At 41.2% G+C, this 20,937-nt stretch overlaps 2 protein-coding genes across 2 annotated transcripts; both read right to left on the bottom strand.

The window, feature by feature from the left end:
- Positions 1-6,559: 6,559 nt before the first annotated feature.
- Positions 6,560-10,944, bottom strand: LOC130427575 (gamma-crystallin M2-like). The gene is made up of 4 exons (XM_056755118.1): positions 10,904-10,944; positions 10,705-10,756; positions 6,933-7,175; positions 6,560-6,832 (listed from the first exon to the last, which is right to left on the bottom strand). Exons 1-4 carry the CDS (start codon positions 10,942-10,944, stop codon positions 6,560-6,562), a joined length of 609 nt encoding a protein of 202 aa, XP_056611096.1.
- Positions 10,945-15,178: 4,234 nt separating this feature from the next.
- Positions 15,179-16,475, bottom strand: LOC130427577 (gamma-crystallin M2-like). The gene is made up of 3 exons (XM_056755120.1): positions 16,469-16,475; positions 15,552-15,814; positions 15,179-15,451 (listed from the first exon to the last, which is right to left on the bottom strand). Exons 1-3 carry the CDS (start codon positions 16,473-16,475, stop codon positions 15,179-15,181), a joined length of 543 nt encoding a protein of 180 aa, XP_056611098.1.
- Positions 16,476-20,937: the final 4,462 nt, after the last annotated feature.

The following is a 20,937-nucleotide window of genomic DNA, read 5'->3' on the forward strand; positions in this document are numbered from 1 at the left end:
GACCGGTGCGCGCACAGCTGGCGCTCTTTCACAATTACTCACCGATCTCGAACCACGGTCTCGCCCCGCCTACTACACTACACCAATCTTCATATATATATATATATATACTGTAACAGCAGTAACACTGTTGTGCATGCTCTGGAGCTAAAGTTAGCATGAAATTCCCGCTTATTTACAAAAAATGTGTAACGTTAATGCACATCATCAGCAACTCACCAGAAACACAAACAATCTCAGACACCTTTGCTCACACATTATTTATATTTTATATATTTCCCTGTACACAAACAAGGGGACGCGTCGTATCTGATTGGGAAACCCGCCACACCAATAATCAAACTCTCCTCCATTTTGCTTGGGAAGTAATGTGGTCGGAACCAAAGATTACAAGGCTGTATTCTCTGGAATCTTCTCAAGCGGTACAATTCTACATTCTGATTAGTTGCCGTCGAACCGTGTCATAGCTCATTGCCATAAAGTTGAACTGATATCAACTCTCCTTGACGCCCTCAACAGCCAATTTTAGATAAATTGTAGTCACCAAGTTCTAGGAACATTCCTGCAAAATAACAATAGCCTCCAAAAATATGGTCTTGTGTGTAATTAACACCAGTTACACAACAGTGTCCAACAGTCCAGCAAAGGTCAAAAGCAACTGATGAGGTAGGGTTAGTGTTCTATGTTATGATGTTTTGGTCTGAATTTACAGTCAGGAAACATACATAGCACAGAGTCTTATCAGTAAAAGAGGGTGTCGCCAAAAGTTCCACGATGTCTTTTAATTTGAGAATAACACCCCATGTTCTAGAATTTTCAGGGATTAGTTTCCCAATCACCTATGGAAGTAGCCATAACAAAATCCAGTTCTCATGACCGTTTCAACCGCTTGTACCATTGATGCTGAAACTCTGGGATATTTTGTTGAGGCGGTTCATCAGAGAATAAGTACGGGAAATTCTGAATAGCAGAATTTAATTAATCCAATGTGAAGTATTTATGAGATCAACTTTTTGAAACACAATATAAGTCCACACAGCACAATCCCCTCTAATACCACTTTTACTTGTATTACTGGTACTGGTAGTGCAGCTGGAGCCGGTTCTCGGCCGAGGATGGCACCATTCAGAACGGGCTCGCGTTTCCACTGGCCGGGAGAAGAACCCTCTCAATCCCATTTCAAATTTATTTCCATGTAAATTTATATTAATCTGAGTAATATGAAATAGAATGATATAAAACACAACAGTGCTTCCTGTCATTTCCCTTTTTAAAATAGTCATACGTGATTTAGGCAACATATGCCTACTCTGATTATTCTAACTGTTTTTTAATCAAATTAAATATGATATAAAACACAACCCCTTATTAGAACGCATAAGATGTTTGTTCAATCAAAAAAGCACAAAAAGCACAAAAGCACAAGGAAGTGCTTCAATACAAAGTTAAATCAAATAGTATAATAGATTTATAAAATATAAACTTAACTTTGCTCTCAGGTAAACGATTTGACCAGGTACAAATAACATATAACAAATAAGGCCGAAAATGGCCGTTAGACATATGCTCATAATTCAGCGGGATACATGAGCTTCTAGCACTCCATGGTTGCGTGGAGCTCACATCTCTGAGAACATCCAAGATAATTTTTAAACAGATACCATTTTTATTAACCGACCACAGTTTTGGACTTTTAACACATTCTCACCTTAATAATTCTTAAAAATAAGTTTAGTTACAAACTAACACTAATTTTATGAACATTGTAAAACGTTCTTGCTCTATTGCCGTTGCTGTGCAATGGCTCCTTTCAAGCTGCAGTAACCGGAGAAAGCTCCGCCTACTGATGATGTGGTTTCCTAGTTCGAGACCAGCAAGGATTCGGGGCCAATTCGGAACCAGGATCTTGGCACCGGCCCAGGAATTTTTTGAGTGGAAAAGTGCAGCTTGGTTCCCATTTGGGTTCCGGGACCGACACCAGCCCCGGTGAAAAAGCGGTCTAAGAGGTCATGCAAAAAGTGAGGTGGGAACCATGTGACTGAATTAAAGTAATTCAACTTGTTCAAAACACAATCCCATTTGACACCGTTTTCATTCTCTACATGGACATTTTATTTCAACTCCAAAAGATTTCCCTTATGAGTTAATTTTATCCTAAGTGGAAATAACCCATCTCTCTTAAAACTGGCAAAATTTATTAACTTTGAAGGATTCATAGAAGCCATCTTAGCAAATGAGCAGCTAAATTATCAGCAGAGACAAAAAGTACTGTTCCTTTGACACTTGCTCCTAACCTCTGAATGAATAGACCTTGGTTTTCAAGTATCTGTATGTCTTTTTAATGTGGCTTAAGAATTTTCTCATAGCCAAATGTTTTGATATCATTACTGTTACACAGCACTGCAAGGTATATAGAATGCAAAGATAATATACAGCACACACCTTATTTTTCTGCCTAGCAGTGCCTAAAGGATTGCATATTTTGAAATTGTCCAAACATAATCCAATGGCTATTGAAAGCTGCTGTCTTGAGAATATTGGGTTTTCTTTATAAAATAAGCCGTCATGAAAAGTTTTATAATGACCAGATTGTGATGCAAGAGATTCCTCAGTATTAGGTAACTCTGTTAAAACACTTAATATAGGGACATATACAAATGTCCTCTTCCTGGTAGTATTATCAAACATATATTCTACAAGCTCAATGACATTAAAGCTTTCTTCTGAAAAACAGTGCCAAATGGTCCTGTCTTTGAAAGTAAACAGAGAGGATTATTTTCCTGCAATGTTTACCATGCAGCAGTCAAAACATGCTATCAGTTTTGCAATGTTCCCTCAGAACATTCTCTATTGACGTAGTCAACTCTCCTGGTAAAACACCTAACTCATGCAGTTAATTTACTATCTAAAGTGTTGCTGATTTGGACATGTTTTTTCATACGTAGCAGTAAAGGTCTTTGCACATACAGTCCGAATTTTTCAGATTTCAAATGGTCAAATGGAATACATTAATAAAGAAATTATTACATTTATAAATATGCATTATGTTAAATTTATGAAATATAATAGATTTTTGACCTCATCAGGAAGTTCCTGGTTTCCCAGAAGGGACTGAAAGCTGCTTACATATAGAGGATATTGCCCTATTTTCCCAATTTTGGTATCTGAGCTTAACTGTCCCGAAATTAAAAAGCGCTGAGCTACAGTTGTGTTCAAAATTATTCAACCCCCAATGCTGTAAATGGTTTAAGGGAATTTAGTGTACATTTGTAATTGTATTCAGAATGAAATCCTACAAGGACTTCTTAAAGAACCATATGCAACTAAAATGACATCAATTAGTTTTGTAATACAGTAGTAAATGTTTCTTTTGTGAATTCTTCATTGACATAATTATTCAACCCCTTAAAGACTACCACTCTGAAGAACAGAGGTTCAATGAAGTGTTTTCAATCAGGTATTGAAAACACCTGTGGATATCAGGGAGCAGCAATAAAGCCTAATAAGCACCAATTAGGCAGCTTTAAAATGACTGTGATACTCAGCTCCTTCTAGACATTTACTGGTGTGGTTACAAACATGGTGAGGTCAAGAGAATGGTCCAGGAAGACAAGATAACAGGTGATTACTCTTCACAGGAAGGGCAATGGCTATAAGAAGATTGCAAATATGTTAAACATACCAAGAGACACCATAGAAAGCATCATTTGCAAATTCAAGGCAAAGGGCACTGTTGAAACGCTACCTGGTCTTGGCAGAAAGAAGATGCTGACTTCGACTGCTGTGCGCTACCTGAAGCGTAGAGTGTAGAAAAGTCCCCGTGTGACTGCTGAGGAACTGAGAAAAGATTTGTCAGATGTAGGTACTGAAGTTTCTGCTCAGACAATATGGCGCACCCTGCGTAATGAAGCCCTCCATGCCAGAACTCCCAGGCGCACCCCCTTGCTGTCCCCAAAGAATAAGAAGAGTCTGCAGTATGCCAAAAGTCATGTGGACAAACCACAGAAGTTTTGGGATAGTGTTCTGTGGACTGATGAAACAAAATTAGAACTGTTTGGGCCCATGGATCAACGCTATGTTTGGAGGAGGAAGAACAAGGCCTATGAAGAAAAGAACACCTTGCCTACTGTGAAGCATGGCGGGGGGTCAATCATGCTTTGGGGCTGTTTTGCTTCGGCAGGTACTGGGAAGCTTCAGCGTGTGCAAGGTACCATGAATTCTCTTCAGTACCAGGAGATATTGGATGACAATGTGATGCAGTCCGTCACAAACCTGAGGCTTGGAAGACGTTGGACCTTTCAACAGGACAATGATCCCAAGCATACCTCCAAGTCCACTAGAGCATGGTTGCAGATTAAAGGCTGGAACATTTTGAAGTGGCCATCGCAGTCACCAGACTTAAATCCGATTGAGAACCTCTGGTGGGACTTAAAGAAAGCAGTTGCAGTGCGCAAGCCTAAGAATGTGACTGAACTGGAGGTTTTTGCCCATGATGAATGGGCGAAGATACCCGTAGATCGCTGCAAGACACTTGCGTCAAGCTATGCTTCACGTTTAAAAGCTGTTATAACTTTAAAAGGATGTTGTACTAAGTACTAAGATTGAATGTCACTTGGGGGTTGAATAAAACTGATAATGATGTGAGCTCAGAAAAGACATTTGTGGTTATTTCATTATAAATGTTTTTTTTTTTATTTAATTGTAAGCAGGATGACTGAATGATCATAATCAATGTCAAACCGACCAAAACAATCAATTTCAGTGGGGGTTGAATAATTTTGAACACAACTGTATATGGGTACAGAATATAAACATACCATTTCGCCTATTCCTCTACAGTACATACACACATAAAAACTTTATATTAATTGTTTACAGTTTAAATACAGAAAGAAAATAATTGTATTTGCTTACAATTCATTGTGTTTGTACTCAGGGGTTCCTTGTTTAAAGAAAAAATCATGAAGCATATTAAAAGCGTTAAAAGCATATTAGTCCAGTCCCACCCTAAGAGAAGCAGTACAGTACAAATTCCACACTGATTTGATTATATTAAGTAATCCTGCCCCAACTGAATCACATAGCCTGTAGAACAAACCTATGGAATAGACTTCTCCTGCCCTGAGAGCAGCAGACTGTACTGTAAAACTGGCCTATAGGCTTCTCCTGCCCTGAGAGCAGCAGACTGTACTGTAAAACTGGCCTATAGACATCTCCTGCCCTGAGTGCAGCAGACTGTACTGCAAAACTGGCCTTCAGACTTCTACTGCCCTCAGGGCAGCACACTGTACTGTAAAACTGGCCCATAGACTTCTCCTGCCCTTAAGAGCAGCAGACTGTACTGTAAAACTGGCCTATAGACTCCTCCTGCCCCGAGAGCAGCAGACTGTACTGTAAAACTGGCCTATAGACTCCTCCTGCCCCGAGAGCAGCAGACTGTAATGTAAAACTGGCCTATAGACTTCTCCTGCCCTAAGAGCAGCAGACTGTACTGTAAAACTGACCTACAGACATCTCCTGCCCTGAGAGCAGCACATTGTACTGTAAAACTGGCCTATAGACTTCTCCTGCCCTTAGAGCACCAGACTGTACTGTAAAACTGGCCTATAGACTCCTCCTGCCCTGAGAGCAGCAGACTGGACTGCTGACGAGAGAGGACCTGGTCCGGACATGTTTTACGTTTTTATTTTTATTCTTGTCCCCGCAGTAGTTCGTTAGGAAGCACGGCATCCGTGTTTTGTTTGTTTATTTTATTAAAACTTTATTTAAATGTTCGCCGGTTCCCGCCTCCTTCCTTTCTTTTATTGAACCTTTATTACATATACCATTAATGGTGTAAACAAGCTTGATCTGAAGATGTTGACTACATTCCTGAAAGTAGTTTCGTGCAAAAATATGATGTACACAACATTAATTTATTTAATTACATCAGTTAAAGGAGTCATATGACACGGCTAAAACGAACAGTATCGATTGCTTTGGATGTAATGCAGTGTGTATACATGATTTAAGGTTTAAAACGCTGTATTTTCCACATACCCTGTATGTTTGTATCTTCTCTTTGCCCTGCCTCTCTGAGACTGCATCTTTTGTTCCGACACTTTAAAATTTGCAATTGTACATGTCTAATACATGCACGGGCAAGTTATAACACACCAAAGACACAGAAAGACACGTATTTGTGCCATATGATCCCTCTAAAATGAATTAAAAAATTAACATGGATGAATTATATAGAGTACTTTGCAAGTTATAAGAACTTTGTATGTTATAGAAAATGTATGGTTTCTTGGAATATGTTTAAGTACAATATTTTGATTATTTTGGATTTAAGAATTACAGTTTTCCCGGTTCCGTTTGTTTCTTTATAGAATTGATTTGTTCACATTCACTTATACTACATGCTTTTCCCCATGAATATGTTCGTTTTAATATGTATTGTGATAAATACAAAAAAATCCTTTGTTTTTTGTATTATTTTACGTCTTTTCATTTATAAAACCCAAAACAAATGATTTTAGAGAAACAGTTTTCATGGAAGAACTATTTTATTGAAAGACTAATACCAGGAATCCATGATACGCCTCATGCTCATGAATCTATTTCCACCCATATTACTGAAGCTCCTGTACTCTCCAGGCCTGAAGTATGACATTTTGCCTCTGTAGTGGGGCTGCTCATACATGAGCCAGTGACCGTCCATCACATGACAGGACTGACAGTGAGACATGCGGTAGCGGTCCATGCAGGAGTCACAGTCATCCATCATCTCATGCATCTGTCCTCCAAAGTTCTCCCTCTCATAGATCCTCATTCTGTAGGATCCCCTGTGCTGTATTGGAAATAAGATCATTGTTAACATTTTTCCAGGGAAAATAACTAAAAATGTAGACTTAAATCTCTAACCAAATCACAATGCTTTCTGTGCTCACCATGGGGATCATACGGCAGGATCTGATACTGCTGCCCATTCCAAACATAGACGTGTAGTCAGCGTACTCGCCCCTCTTAAAGAAATACTGGTTTCCCATGTAGTTGGGATTATCGTACATCATCCAGCATCCGCTCTCAACTCTACAGGAGTGACAGCGGCTCAGATAGGAGGACATGTCAGAACAGTCGCCCATACACTCATAAGAGCGACCCTGGAAGTTCCTCTCTTCATAAAAGGTGACCTGAAATTCAGAGTTAATCTCTATATTAAAGTAAAATATACCTAATCAAAGTCATTTATATGAATTTGTGGTGAATATAGTTTACCTTCATGTTTGTTTTGGTTGATCTTCCGTAGTTACACAGAGGAGAAGCTGAAGCTGATTCTGGTTGTTGGCTGACTGCTGTCACTCGTACCTTTATACTAGACTAAGACTAAAGACTACACAGCCTCTATTGTTAGTCAATTCCTGACAGTGCATGTTGTAGCAAAAGCTTGTTATGTAGATCTCTTTACTCATTATTGTTAGGGCAACACACTAAAGAAATGCTATACAATGTCTATTGTTACCGGTTTTGAATTACCAGGTTGTTACTGGCATCCCATGTCCTTTGGCCTGGTTTAATAGGGGGCACATTTTACTTTATTGACTCGTGCCTCAAAGAAAATATTAAAGCACTTAAATCCTCTACAACAGATATGGGAACTACATAAGGTAGAGAGGTTTATTGATACTTTGTGGTAATATGTTGTATGCTGTATTGAATAGATAGCTACTCCACTGCACTTCAAAAAACATTTATGAAATGTAATATTGAATCTGTAATTCGATTCTGTTCCACGCATTTAACTAGTTAAGGTACATATAAGGTCAATAAGATATCTATGTGTTGTAATATGTTGCTGCTTTAAATTTAGTACCTATAATACACTGTTAGTCAATTGTTTTGTAATTTAATTTGTCATTTTTCATAATCATGAATTAAATATTTATTATCTTTCTAGAAAATTAACCACGTTTTTTCTTCTTTTTGACTATGTAAGTCACAGTAATTGCATTTTTTGCCTTTTTGACACAATTTTTATGTGCAGTTACTTTTCGCTTTCTTGATAGTTTGCTAAACTGTGAAAAAACTAATTTGTGTGCTCTCTGTACTAAACTGTACACTTGATTATCTTCGTGAAATATTTCCGATTTGCTCCATTCATGAAGATCTGTGAGCATTGTGACGAGCGGGTCAATATGTGGTCAGCATCGCCATGGCAAAGGAGCAATCAAGCTCATATACCTGCAGATCGTCAGCACCTGGTCCCAATCAGGCTCACCCTTTATAAACCCAGGAAGAAGAGGAAAGGGTGAGCTTGCTCTCAGTACATTATCTGTTGAACTAACGTGTTGTTGTGCTTTCTTCTAGAGACCAGCAACTGACGATCTGAGGATCGGTACACGGGATACTAAGGAGTTTGGACATTTTACACCACGAGGCACGAGCACCACCCCACAGCTATCACGGAGCACCCTGGAGTTGTATTTCCCCATTGTATACCTCACCGTGTGGCATTGTGTTGCGTGCACATTAAATCACCCTCTGGGGCTTAATTTTTGGAATACTTGTGTCTGTGGGTTGTACAGCCTGTCACAGTGGTGGAGAATGCGGGCGCTTGTGAATGAGACACAGGATATAACAAAATCCAAAAAAAATTGTATTCCCTAGGACGTCGTTCTCTCTCTCTCTTCACACGGAGCTTCCGGATAACGAGCCAAGATGGAGGAAATCATCAGACGGCTCACGGAAATCTCTGCTAATCAACAGAAGTTTACTGAACAGCTCACTCTCCGGCAGGAACTGGTGGAACATCAGTTTACAACAATGCAAGCCACCTCTTCGGGAGTTCCCCCATCAGATGGCCAAAATTCGGCACATCGACATCTCACCAAGCTGACGGAGCTCGACGACATTGACGCCTATCTCCACACGTTTGAGGTGATTGCCACTAGAGAGGCTTGGGAAAAGGGGAACTGGGCACGAATGTTAGCTCCCTTCCTGACCGGCGAGGCACAAAGGGCCTATTTCGCTCTCCAATCCCCATAGCAGGATGATTATGAGAGGCTGAAGGCGGAAATCCTCGCGCGGTTGGGACTATCCCCGGTAGCGGCAGTACAGCATTTCCACCAATGGAAATACGAGGAACAGCTTCCTGTTCGAGTGCAGGCCGCCCAGTTTACCAGACTTACCCATCTTTGGCTCCTTACGGAGGATTCTACGGCTGGCCAGGTGGCGGAGAAAGTCGCCATCGACCGACTGCTACAGGCTTTACCCCGACGGCTCCGGAATCCAGTGGGTATGAAGAACCCCGCGTCCATCCGAGATCTCGTCGAGGCTGTCGAGTTGGCGGACGCCACCTTCGCCCGGGATGGAGGAGAGAGAGCTACAGTTCTACCCCGGAGGGTGAATGCTCCCTGGCGATCACAGGAGCGTACCTCACGACCAGTCAGCAGATCCCGGTAGCTTCCCCCTTGGATGAACCGATGCCGACGGAACCAACGTCACCCATACCGCGGGCTTGGTTGGCAGGATGTATTGTCCATAAGAAGCTTCCCCTAGGTGCCCCAGAAAGGGTGGTAAGACTGGACGGAAAGGCAGTAGTCGCCACTCTCGATTCCGGCAGCTTGATTACCCTGGTCCGAAATGGAGTCCTCTCACCGTGTTCGAAAAGGAGGCCGCTTCTACCAATAAAGTGCGTCCATGGAGACACTCGAGAGGTTCATAGCCGGCGCGTGGAGGTAGTAACAGAGTCTGGATCATGGTACATCGATGTTGGTATAGTCAATGACTAACCTGTACCCCTCCTCTTGGGTCGTGACTGGCCGGGATTTGATGGACTACTGGCCATGACGGTCCAACCCAAACCGAGGAACCAACCACCAGTAAGGCGTCGGTTCAAACCCAGACCGCAGGCGGCATTGATGGCTACCGAGAGCGAACAAGGGGGTGAGTTTAGCTCAGCATCTACTAATCTTCCTCTTGATTTGTTCCAGCGGGTTACAGAGGGAGGAACGTTTGGAAAAGAACAACGGGAGGATGATTGGTTACGAAATTGCTGGAGTCAAGTACGAATCGTGGACAGAGAAATTCGTTATCCAGCTCCTCACCCTCTACCTCACTTTATCATGAAAAATGATCTGCTGTACTGTGTCGCCTTAAGGCGGGGGGAGGATAAGACCCTGTTGGTGGTACCAAAGGGCAAGACGGGACTAATATTGGAACTCGTTCAACTGGGACATCTGGGAGCCGCGAACACGGCACAGAGGATATGAGACCGATTCCACTGGCCAGGATTAGAAGCAGGGGTGAAACGATTTTGCCAGAGCTGTCCGACCTGCCAGCGAACTTCTCCCCACCGACCCCCCCCCAGCCCTCTAATCCCCCTGCCTATTATAGAGGTACCCTTCTCGCGTATTGGCCTGGACTTGGTAGGGCCCTTACCGAAGTCTGCCCGAGGACACGAACACATCTTGGTGATCGTGGACTACGCGACCAGGTATCATGAGGAGCTTCCTCTGCGAAAGGCTACCAGTAAAGCGATCGCCAAGGAAAGTTCCTCCTTTTCAGCAGGGTCGGGATACCGTCGGAGATATTGACGGACCAAGGCACCCCGTTCATGTCCCGGCTGATGACCGACCTCTGCCACCTTCTCAAAGTTAAACAAATACGAACTTCGGTATATCATCCCCAGACGGACGGCTTAGTCGAAAGATATAACCAGACTCTAAAGAGGATGTTGAGACGAGTGGTGGCAGAAGATGGGCGTGACTGGGACCTAATGCTCCCCTATATTCTGTTTGGGGTTAGAGAAGTACCCCAGGCGTCCACCGGGTTTACCCCCTTCGAACTGCTGTTTGGCCGTCAACCTCGAGGCCTCCTGGATGTAGCTCGAGACCCCTGGGAGCAGCAACCAGCTCCACACCGAAGCGTGATCGAACACGTCCAAGAGATGAGGGAACGCATTGATCGGGAGATGCCGCTCGTAAAAGAACATTTGGTATACGCTGCAGCGTACCTTGACGACCTGATTATTCACTCGGGGACATGTGAAGAACATCTGGAGAGACTCCGGAAAGTCCTGTTCGACCTCAGGAGGGCTGGACTAACCGCAAACCCGAGGAAATGCCACCTGGGACTAGATGAAGCACACTACCTGGGATTCCAAATCGGATGTGGGCTCATCCAACCCCAATCAAAGAAAGTAGAGGCCGTCCAAAATGCTCCTCAGCCGACCACCAAGACCCAGGTACGGGCTTTCCTCGGATTAGCGGGGTACTACCGGTGTTTCATCCCTGATTTCTCCAGTCCCCTGACCAAGAAAGGACAGCTGGAAAGGGTCAAATGGACCGAAGAGGACCAAATGGCATTCCAGACCCTGAATCAAGCCCTCTCCTCCTCACCCATCCTCCATGCCCCACACTTCGGCTGCCCCTTTGTGCTCCAGACGGACGCGTCCGACACCGGGCTGGGCGCTGTCCCCTCCCAGGACAAGGATGGTAAAGAACATCCAGTGATTTATATCAGTTTAAAGCTCACGTCAGCAGAAAAGAAGTATGCCACTGTCGAAAAGGAGGCCCTCGCCATAAAATGGGCAGTCCAGGAGCTCAGGTATTACCTTTTGGGTAGAACTTTCACCCTGGTAACGGATCATGCGCCTCTGACATGGATGGCTAAAGCCAAGGACTCCAATGCAAAGGTCACAAGATGGTTCCTAGCGCTCCAGGACTACCATTTTACCATGAACATCGGGCGGGGGTCTCCCACGGCAACGCGGATGGATTGTCACGGATGTGGTCAGGTTGGGCATCACGGTCAGGGACACAAACCCCCCCCAGTCCCCGTTAGTACCACACAGAGCGAGACGACTGACCACGTCGACGCTTAGGGGGGGGTGTGACAAACGGGTCAATACGTGGTCAGCATCGCCATAGCAACGGAACAATCAAGTTCATATACCTGCAGATCTTCAGCACCTGGTCCCAATCAAGCTCAGGTTGCTCTCAGTACATTATCTGTTGAACTAACGTGTTGTTGTGCTTTCTTCTAGAGACCAGTAACTGACGATCTGAGGATCGGTACACGGGATACTAAGGAGTTTGGACATTTTACACCACGAGGCACGAGCACCACCCCACAGCTATCACGGAGCACCCTGGAGATGTATTTCCCCATTGTATACCTCACTGTGTGGCATTGTGTTGCGTGCACATTAAATCATCCTCCGGGCTTCATTTTTGGAATACTTGTGTCTGTGTCTTGTTCAGCCTGTCACAGCATGTCTCCAGATTCGTTCTCACGAGATGTTCTGTAGAGAAAATTGTGAACTAATATACATACACATACCTCTCCAAAGCTTTTTGGAGTGCATGTGCAAAAGTTTGTCCCATTAAGACTTACAATTCCTACAATCCCATCAAAGTGATAGACAGTAAGGTTTTCATCAACTGTTAAGTAGGATTCACTCTCAAATATTTTTCTTGCTACTTCTGCCCTGAGATCTTGAATTAGAAGTCCTTGTTTTTCTGGAATGTTCTGTGAGACAATTAAGTGAAATTGCTGTAAAACTGGCCTATGGACTTCTCCTGCCCTGAGAGCAGCAGACTGTACTCTTAAACTGGCCTATAGACTTCTTCTGCCCTGAGAGCAGCAGAATGTACTGTACAACTGGCTTAATAGACTTCTCCTGCCCTGAGAGCAGCAGACTGTACTGTCAAACTGGCCTACAGACTTCTCCTGCCCTGAGAGCAGCAGACTGTACTGTAAAACTGGCTTATAGACTCCTCCTGCCCTGAGAGCAGCAGACTGTACTGTAAAACTGGCCTACAGACCTCTCCTGCCCTGAGAGCAGCAGACTGTACTGTAAAACTGGCCTATAGACTCCTCCTGCCCTGAGAGCAGCAGACTGTACTGTTAAACTGGCCTACAGACTTCTCCTGCCCTGAGAGCAGCAGACTGTACTGTAAAACTGGCCTACAGACTTCTCCTGCCCTGAGAGCAGCAGACTGTACTGTAAAACTGGCCTATGGACTTCTCCTGCCCTGAGAGCAGAAGACTGTACATTATCCACATTATCGTGGCAGACGGATAAAACAATCTTTTAAGAAATGCAATAAGGAAGAATGGCGTCCCAATAGCCAGTGTTGTGGAAAACAGAGCAACTAAAGTTTAGATAACAAACTCAACTGGCTAGTTAATCAGGCTTTTCTAATTTAAAAGTGATCATTATCATATAACCTGTAATGTTACTACTGATAATTAACAAAAATATTCAGTAATTAGTAAAGTTACTTTGCAAATGTCTTCCGGCTCGCTATCGCTATTATCCGTTGATGTTTTTTTTAATATGCCCGCAAAACATTGGGACCTATGATTATACATATTTCATCCTATGATTTTTGACTAATGGACCTGTTTTTTTGACACTTGTCCTGGGTGTTTCTTTGACTAAGATAGATCTCTTTGACCATAACAGTTAAGAGGATGAATGAACTCTTTCCATCTACCGAGGGGGGCATTATATGATTAAACAGGCAAATTCAAAATACCATGATTAAACTTTGGTTAGGCTTTTTTGCTATCCTATAACTATACTGTGGTGTGGAAGGCGTGACGAGAGCCGCGAGGAGGGCCGGTGGTGTGATTGATAGTTGGAATCAGCTGTGCGCACACCGGTCCCGCATATCTCACGGAGGAAATCAGGAGCATAAGAGGACGAGCGACGGGACTGCTGACGAGAGAGGACCTGGCCCGGACATGTTTTACGTTTTTATTTTTATTCTTGTGCACGCAGTCGTTCGTGAGGAAACATGGCATCCGTGTTTTGTTTGTTTATGCCTCCTTCCTTCCTTATACTGAACCTTTATTACATATACCATGAATGGTGTAAACAAGCTTGATCTGAAGATGTTGACTACATTCCTGAAAGTAGTTTCGTGCAAAAATATGATGTACACAACATGAATTTATTTAATTACATCATTTAAAGGAGTCATATGACACGGCTAAAACGAACAGTATCGATTGCTTTGGATGTAATGCAGTGTGTATACATGATTTAAGGTTTAAAACGCTGTATTTTCCACATACCCTGTATGTTTGTATCTTCTCTTTGCCCTGTCTCTCTGAGACTGCATCTTTTGTTCCGACACTTTAAAATTTGCAATTGTACATGTCTAATACATGCATGGGCAAGTTATAACACACCAAAGACACAGAAAGACACGTATTTGTGCCATATGATCCTTCTAAAATGATTAAAAAATTAACATGGATGAATTATATTTACATTTACATTTACATTTAGTCATTTAGCAGACGCTTTTATCCAAAGCGACTTACAAGTGGGGTAGGTAATGGAAGCAATTAGGACAGCATAAGTACAACAAAAGCATAAGTGCAATTAAAATGAAGACTAGTCTCATATAGCCTAACACAGTATACGTAACCATTCACTCATTCATACATTTTTTTTTTTTTTTTTTTTTTTTTTTTTTTTTTTTTTTTTAGTTGAGTAGAGAAGAAAAAGAGTAGAGAAGAAAAGAGTGGAGGAGAAAAGAGTCAGAACAGATCAGTCAGATGTTGGCGGAAGAGATGTGTTTTCAGGCGTTTCTTAAAGATGGCTACAGAATCTGCAGATCTTGTAGCAGCGGATAGATCATTCCACATAGGTAGAACAGATCCGGAGAAGGTGCGCGAGAGAGATTTTTTACCTTTATGGGATGGCACCACAAGACGTCGTTCGTTTGCAGAGCGTAGGGATCTGGTGGGTACATATGTCTGCATTAGCGATTTAAGATAAGGTGGTGCCGAACCAGTAGTGGTCTTGTAGGCCAGGAGTACTTTGCAGAGTACTTTGAGTACTTTGTGTACATATAGAGTACTTTGCAAGTTATAAGAACTTTGTATGTTACAGAAAATGTATTGTTTCTTGGAATATGTTTAAGTACAATATTTTGATTATTTTGGATTTAAGAATTACAGTTTTCCCGGTTCCGTTTGTTACTTAATAGAATTGATTTGTTTACATTCACTTATACTACATGCTTTTCCCTATGAATATGTTGGTTGTAATATGTATTGTAATAAATACAAAAAAATCCTTAGTTTTTTGTATTATATTACGTCTTTTAATTTATAGAACCAAAAACAAATGATTTTAGAGACACAGTTTTCATGGAAGAACTATTTTATTGAAAGACTAATACCAGGAATCCATGATACGCCTCATGCTCATGAATCTATTTCCACCCATATTACTGAAGCTCCTGTACTCTCCAGGCCTGAAGTATGACATTTTGCCTCTGTAGTGGGGCTGCTCATACATGAGCCAGTGACCGTCCATCACATGACAGGACTGACAGTGAGACATGCGGTAGCGGTCCATGCAGGAGTCACAGTCATCCATCATCTCATGCATCTGTCCTCCAAAGTTCTCCCTCTCATAGATCCTCATTCTGTAGGATCCCCTGTGCTGTATTGGAAATAAGATCATTGTTAACATTTTTCCAGGGAAAATAACTAAAAATGTAGACTTAAATCTCTAACCAAATCACAATGCTTTCTGTGCTCACCATGGGGATCATACGGCAGGATCTGATACTGCTGCCCATTCCAAACATAGACATGTAGTCAGAGTACTCGCCCCTCTTAAAGAAATACTGGTTTCCCATGTAGTTGGGATTATCGTACATCATCCAGCATCCGCTCTCAACTCTACAGGAGTGACAGCGGCTCAGATAGGAGGACATGTCAGAACAGTCGCCCATACACTCATAAGAGCGACCCTGGAAGTTCCTCTCTTCATAAAAGGTGACCTGAAATTCAGAGTAAATCTCTATATTAAAGTAAAATATACCTAATCAAAGTCATTTATATGAATTTGTGGTGAATTTAGTTTACCTTCATGTTTGTTTTGGTTGATCTTCAGTAGTTACACAAAGGAGAAGCTGAAGCTGATTCTGGTTGTTGGCTGACTGCTGTCACTCGTACCTTTATACTAGACCAAGACTAAAGACTACACAGCCTCTATTGTTAGTCAATTCCTGACAGTGCATGTTGTAGCAAAAGCTTGTTATTTAGATCTCAGTACTCTTTATTGTTAGGGCAACACACTAAAGAAATGCTACACAATGTCTATTGTTACCAGTTTTGAATTACCAGGTTGTTATATCTCTTTGTTTCATTTTTTTATGTTCAGTGTTTTAGAATGATGCCTAAATTGGGAAACACTTTAGAAAACTCATGCCGATTTTGAATGTAATTTGGTTCTGATTACTGATCTGAGCTTTCCACTGAGCTTTCCTGTAGCTCAGTGGTTAGAGTTTGTGGGTTCGATCTCAGGGGATTGCATATACCTATGTAAAATGTGTAGGATAAAGCAATGTAAGTCGCTTTGGTTAAAAGCGTCTGCTAAATGCCTAAATGTGATCCTGTGCATGGCTCTCTGAAGCAGATGCGCTTAAGAATTTTAGAAGAACATTCTTCTTACCTGACATATTTAATGGATTCGAAGTTAGGAATATTATTGTCACGATTCAGTCTGTGTTCCCCTGTCTTTTGGACTTTTGGAGGTTTTCATTCAACCAATTAAAAATGTTTAGGGTAAGGATTCACTTTTATGTTTATAACTTGTATAACTATTTTTATCATTACCTCAAGTTATAAAATATAATCTTACCCTTTAATATTTTAAAGGGTTTACTTGCCATTGAGAGTTTTTTTATATTAAACAGAGTTTTGCGTGTGTGGTATAGTGCCCCTGGGGATTTGGTTTCTTCCAGTAACTTAGCACAAATGTACAAATGAGGTCCCACAGATACTTGACAGTAATGGTAATAATTGTTAAATTCATAATCCTGTTAATATGGAATATTTACAGGAACATTTACTGGAAATTCAGCCTTTCCATTTAATGATCATTTATTGGGTTTTAAGTTTCCATTTTCCATTATGCAGTTAAAATCGAAAAGCCTGAGGGAAAGAACTGTTTGCTCAAACTATGTGTCCTCTTATAGTACTTCCAAGATTTTCTTAATATGTCTGATTGTCAATGGTTTTTTATGTGTGTAATACGTTTTAAAATGAAAATGAAACATTTTAGAAGAGTACTTGACCTCAGAAAAAATCTGAGCCGATTATGTCCACAGAATGTCTGCTCCGCTGTGCTTGCGTTTGCCGCCTTAACCAAATAAACAACAACGCTGGTCCAAAAGTACTTATTTTTTAAAACATTTTATTATTTTATTAATTTTTGTATAACACGAACACTAATTAATAAAAATGAATTGTTTATTTATCATAAATCGTGTATAGTGCCGGAAACTTGGTCCAAGTGTTGTTATGTAGGAGAGTACTATTATAAGCTCACATCTGTCATGATCCTGCCTCTTCTTGGCTTGTTATTCGAGCTTTGAGGTAGGGTCATGACAGCCCCACGTGTTTTGTGTGGAAACGCATGGTCATTGTTTGTTTATGATGGACATGCGTTGTCCTGTTCCCTCTCTTTGCACCGCCCCCTCGTTTCCTTGTTTAGCTTCCCGCCAGTGTTTCATTACCCACACCTGGCAATTGTAATTATCCCTTGTTAGTTTCCATATTTAATGCCTTTGTGTTTGCTATCCAGTGCTGTCTCATTTTGCTTTGTAGCCTTGCCGTGTTCGATTTACTTACCTTATGTATTTAATATATTTTATATTTCCTAGTACTGTCAAAGTCCTATGGAGTTTAAGTGAAGTTAAGTTATCCTGTTCACTTGTTTTTTGCCCCCTCGTGGGAAGTCTTTTGTTTCAAGTTAATATTTTGTGCCGTCCTTGTTTTACCCCCATCGTGGGCTTTCGTTTTGAGTTAATAAAGAATAATTTCATTGTGTACTTCTGCCTGCACTGGGGTTCTCTTTCCTTCAAATTCCTGAAAACGTTGTGTGTGAACGGCATTAAGTTGCTGTTTTTTATCTCTTTATATTACCTTATAAAAAGTGTATAATGAGAGTTCAGCCCTCCAGTTTGTATGATTTATTAGGGTCTTTATGAAAAATCTGGAACATATTTTGCTTAAAAATACTCAATGGCTGTGTAAACAAAACCAGAAATTTTCAGCCTAAAGTCACGTTCGGAATGCCCGTGAATATTCGGTGCGAATAATTGTACGATAACATTCTAGAACAAATACAATAGATTCTAATGAAGCCTTGCATATAAACCGCGAATATTTGCACTGTGAAAATGTGAAGGTTTATTTTTTTCATCTAGTGAGACGAATTTTCCCCATTCGCAAAGTGAAGAAACGGACTGTCCAATGAGAATCAAGCATTTTACGTCACGCGTCAAGAGCCACTGAGGTCACACGGGGAAGCTTTAAATCAGAAAGCTGTAGTGAGCGAATTGATGTCGAGTTGTAACTGTCGTTGGTGTCAGAACAGACAGAACTTTTTGATAAAAAGTCACAGCGACTACAAAAACCAGTACAAAAAGAAGATCAGTGGCATAATTTGAGGTGGCATTCAAATATAAAAGTATAAACAGTTTATATGAAGTAATATGTACTGTATACATATACAATCTTTCATACGAATACAATTCACATGTTATATTGTAGTATGTAATGTTACAAATATATTGGTGGTACCAGTAAAAGTCATCACATACAATCAGTTTTTTCAAATCTATTTCTTTTCCTCATTCTTTATATACAATAACTAAGCAGTTAGGTAGGTAGAAAGCACTGGCACATGTAATCAAATGTCGTGTACACATATTTTACAACTGTTTAAACAATACAGCTGCAATGCAAATGCCATTTGGTAACTAATTAACCCCCAGACCATCGTTCTGAAGTACATGAAAATGATCGTGGTACCGCTTTACCTCCTGGATCAATCTATTCTTGTTTTACCCTCATCATGGGCTTTTGTTTTGAGTTAATACAGATTGAGTTCTTTGTGTACTTCTGCCTGCACTTGGGTTCCCTTTCCTGCAAATTCCTAACAACGTTGTGTGTGAACTACGGAAGTTTTAAGAGGCCATGCGATACAATATTTTTTCGATCTTGTTTTCTCGTGATCACGACATAATTTTCTCGTGATCACATAATAACCATTTGTTTTCTCGTGATCACGACTTAATTTTCTTGTGATCTCGACATAACAAACGTTGTTTTCTCGTTATTACGATTTCATTTTCTCGCCCTATCAAAAGTTGTTTTCTCGTGATCACGACTTAATTTTCTCGTGATCTCGACACAACAAAAGTGGTGTTCTCGTGATCTCGACATAAACACTCTTTCCCCGTGATCAATACTTATTTTTTTCTGTATGTTCTATCGCTTGTTCAGCATCATCGCAGCATCATGGATGATCGCGTTCGCTTTTACTTTGCTCAGGGACCCACCCAAACTGAAATAGCTCTATGTCTGTCAGTGATTGACAACTTAAACATAAGTGTCCGACACTTGAGAAGGAGGCTGTCAGGGCTGCAACTTTTTCGTCGAAGACAATATAGTGACCCTGAGCGTGTAGTTAATTTCATTGCCAGCCAACTTGAGGGGCCGGGACGTCTGCATGGGTACCGAATGATGCATGAAAGATGCCGTTTGAGTGGTTTGCGGCTGACCAGAGCAATGGTCAGAGAGATACAGTTAAGTCTGGATCCATTAGGTGTGGCGGAAAGAAGAGGGAGAAGGTTGCGGAGGCGACGTTATGGAGTGCCAGGCCCTAACTATCTATGTCACATGGATTCTTACGACAAACTAAAGCCGTATGGCATAGCGGTTAACGGCTGCATTGATGGTTTCTCGAGGCACATCATCTGGATGCAAGCTTATTTCACCAACAACAATCCCAAAGTAATTGCTGGGTATTATTTCCGTGCTGTTGCTGAAAGAATGGGTTGTTGTCGAATAATCAGATCCGATTTTGGAACCGAAAATCTCCACGTAAACAGGCTACAAGAGTTTCTTCGTGAAGACTCTACGGGAACTGTGCACGGACCGTGTGTCTTTCAAGGAACAAGCCAAGTAAACCAGAGAATAGAAAGTTGGTGGGGTATCTACAGACGACAAAATGCAGTTTACTGGATGGATGTATTCAAAGAACTGCAGTCAGCTGGTAATTTCTCAGGCGATGCAACTGATAAAGGCCTTATACAATTCTGTTTTCTCGCATTAATTCAGGTAACTCAAGTTGTTTAGGCTGCTATTAAACTATCTTGATCATTGAATATTTATCTAAAACATTTTAACATCTAACATTTTAAAGCAAATTTATCTCCCATCCATTCGCAATTTGATTAGGTGCTGTTCGTTTTATGTGGTGCTGAAATGCGTGACCACATAGCAAAACACGGTGGTGTGATTCATAGATGATATCGCACCTTGTTCACATGAACATTAAACTCATCATAAAACTACAGGAACACTATTTTATTTCCATCTTTATTTGTGTATATATTAAAAATATTACAAATGAGGGGGAAAGCAACACTCAGACTTTTAATATGCCAGATATTTCCGATTAACATTCCACTTCTACTGCTCCAGTAATCACTGCCAATTCACTGGATGTTCTCCTGTATAAATGCCTAATATGCTTTGTTTCCAGGAGGAACTGGAAATCCTTGTAAACATGTGGAATAACCACCGAATCCGACGTAGCAGTGGTCGAGACATACAACATGGGAAACGCTTCCTAATATACAATTTACCAGAACTTTATCAATCAAAAGACTACTTGAATCCTGTAGATGCTGAAAGATTGAATGTGATTATCCATGAAAATATCTGCCTGTGGAAATCAGACATTCCCTGTGATCGCGATTTATATGACCTCTGTGTTCTTGTTATGGGGGAAATTAATCTACAGCCAAGTGCAACAGCCACTGAGGCATTAAGACTCTACATAAACATTCGACCTCTAGTTAGGGAACTTTTAGGTATATAGATTAAATAAAATGTATATGGAATGGA

The sequence above is a fragment of the Triplophysa dalaica genome, chromosome 8, assembly GCF_015846415.1.
Source record: "Triplophysa dalaica isolate WHDGS20190420 chromosome 8, ASM1584641v1, whole genome shotgun sequence".
NCBI lineage: Eukaryota > Metazoa > Chordata > Actinopteri > Cypriniformes > Nemacheilidae > Triplophysa > Triplophysa dalaica.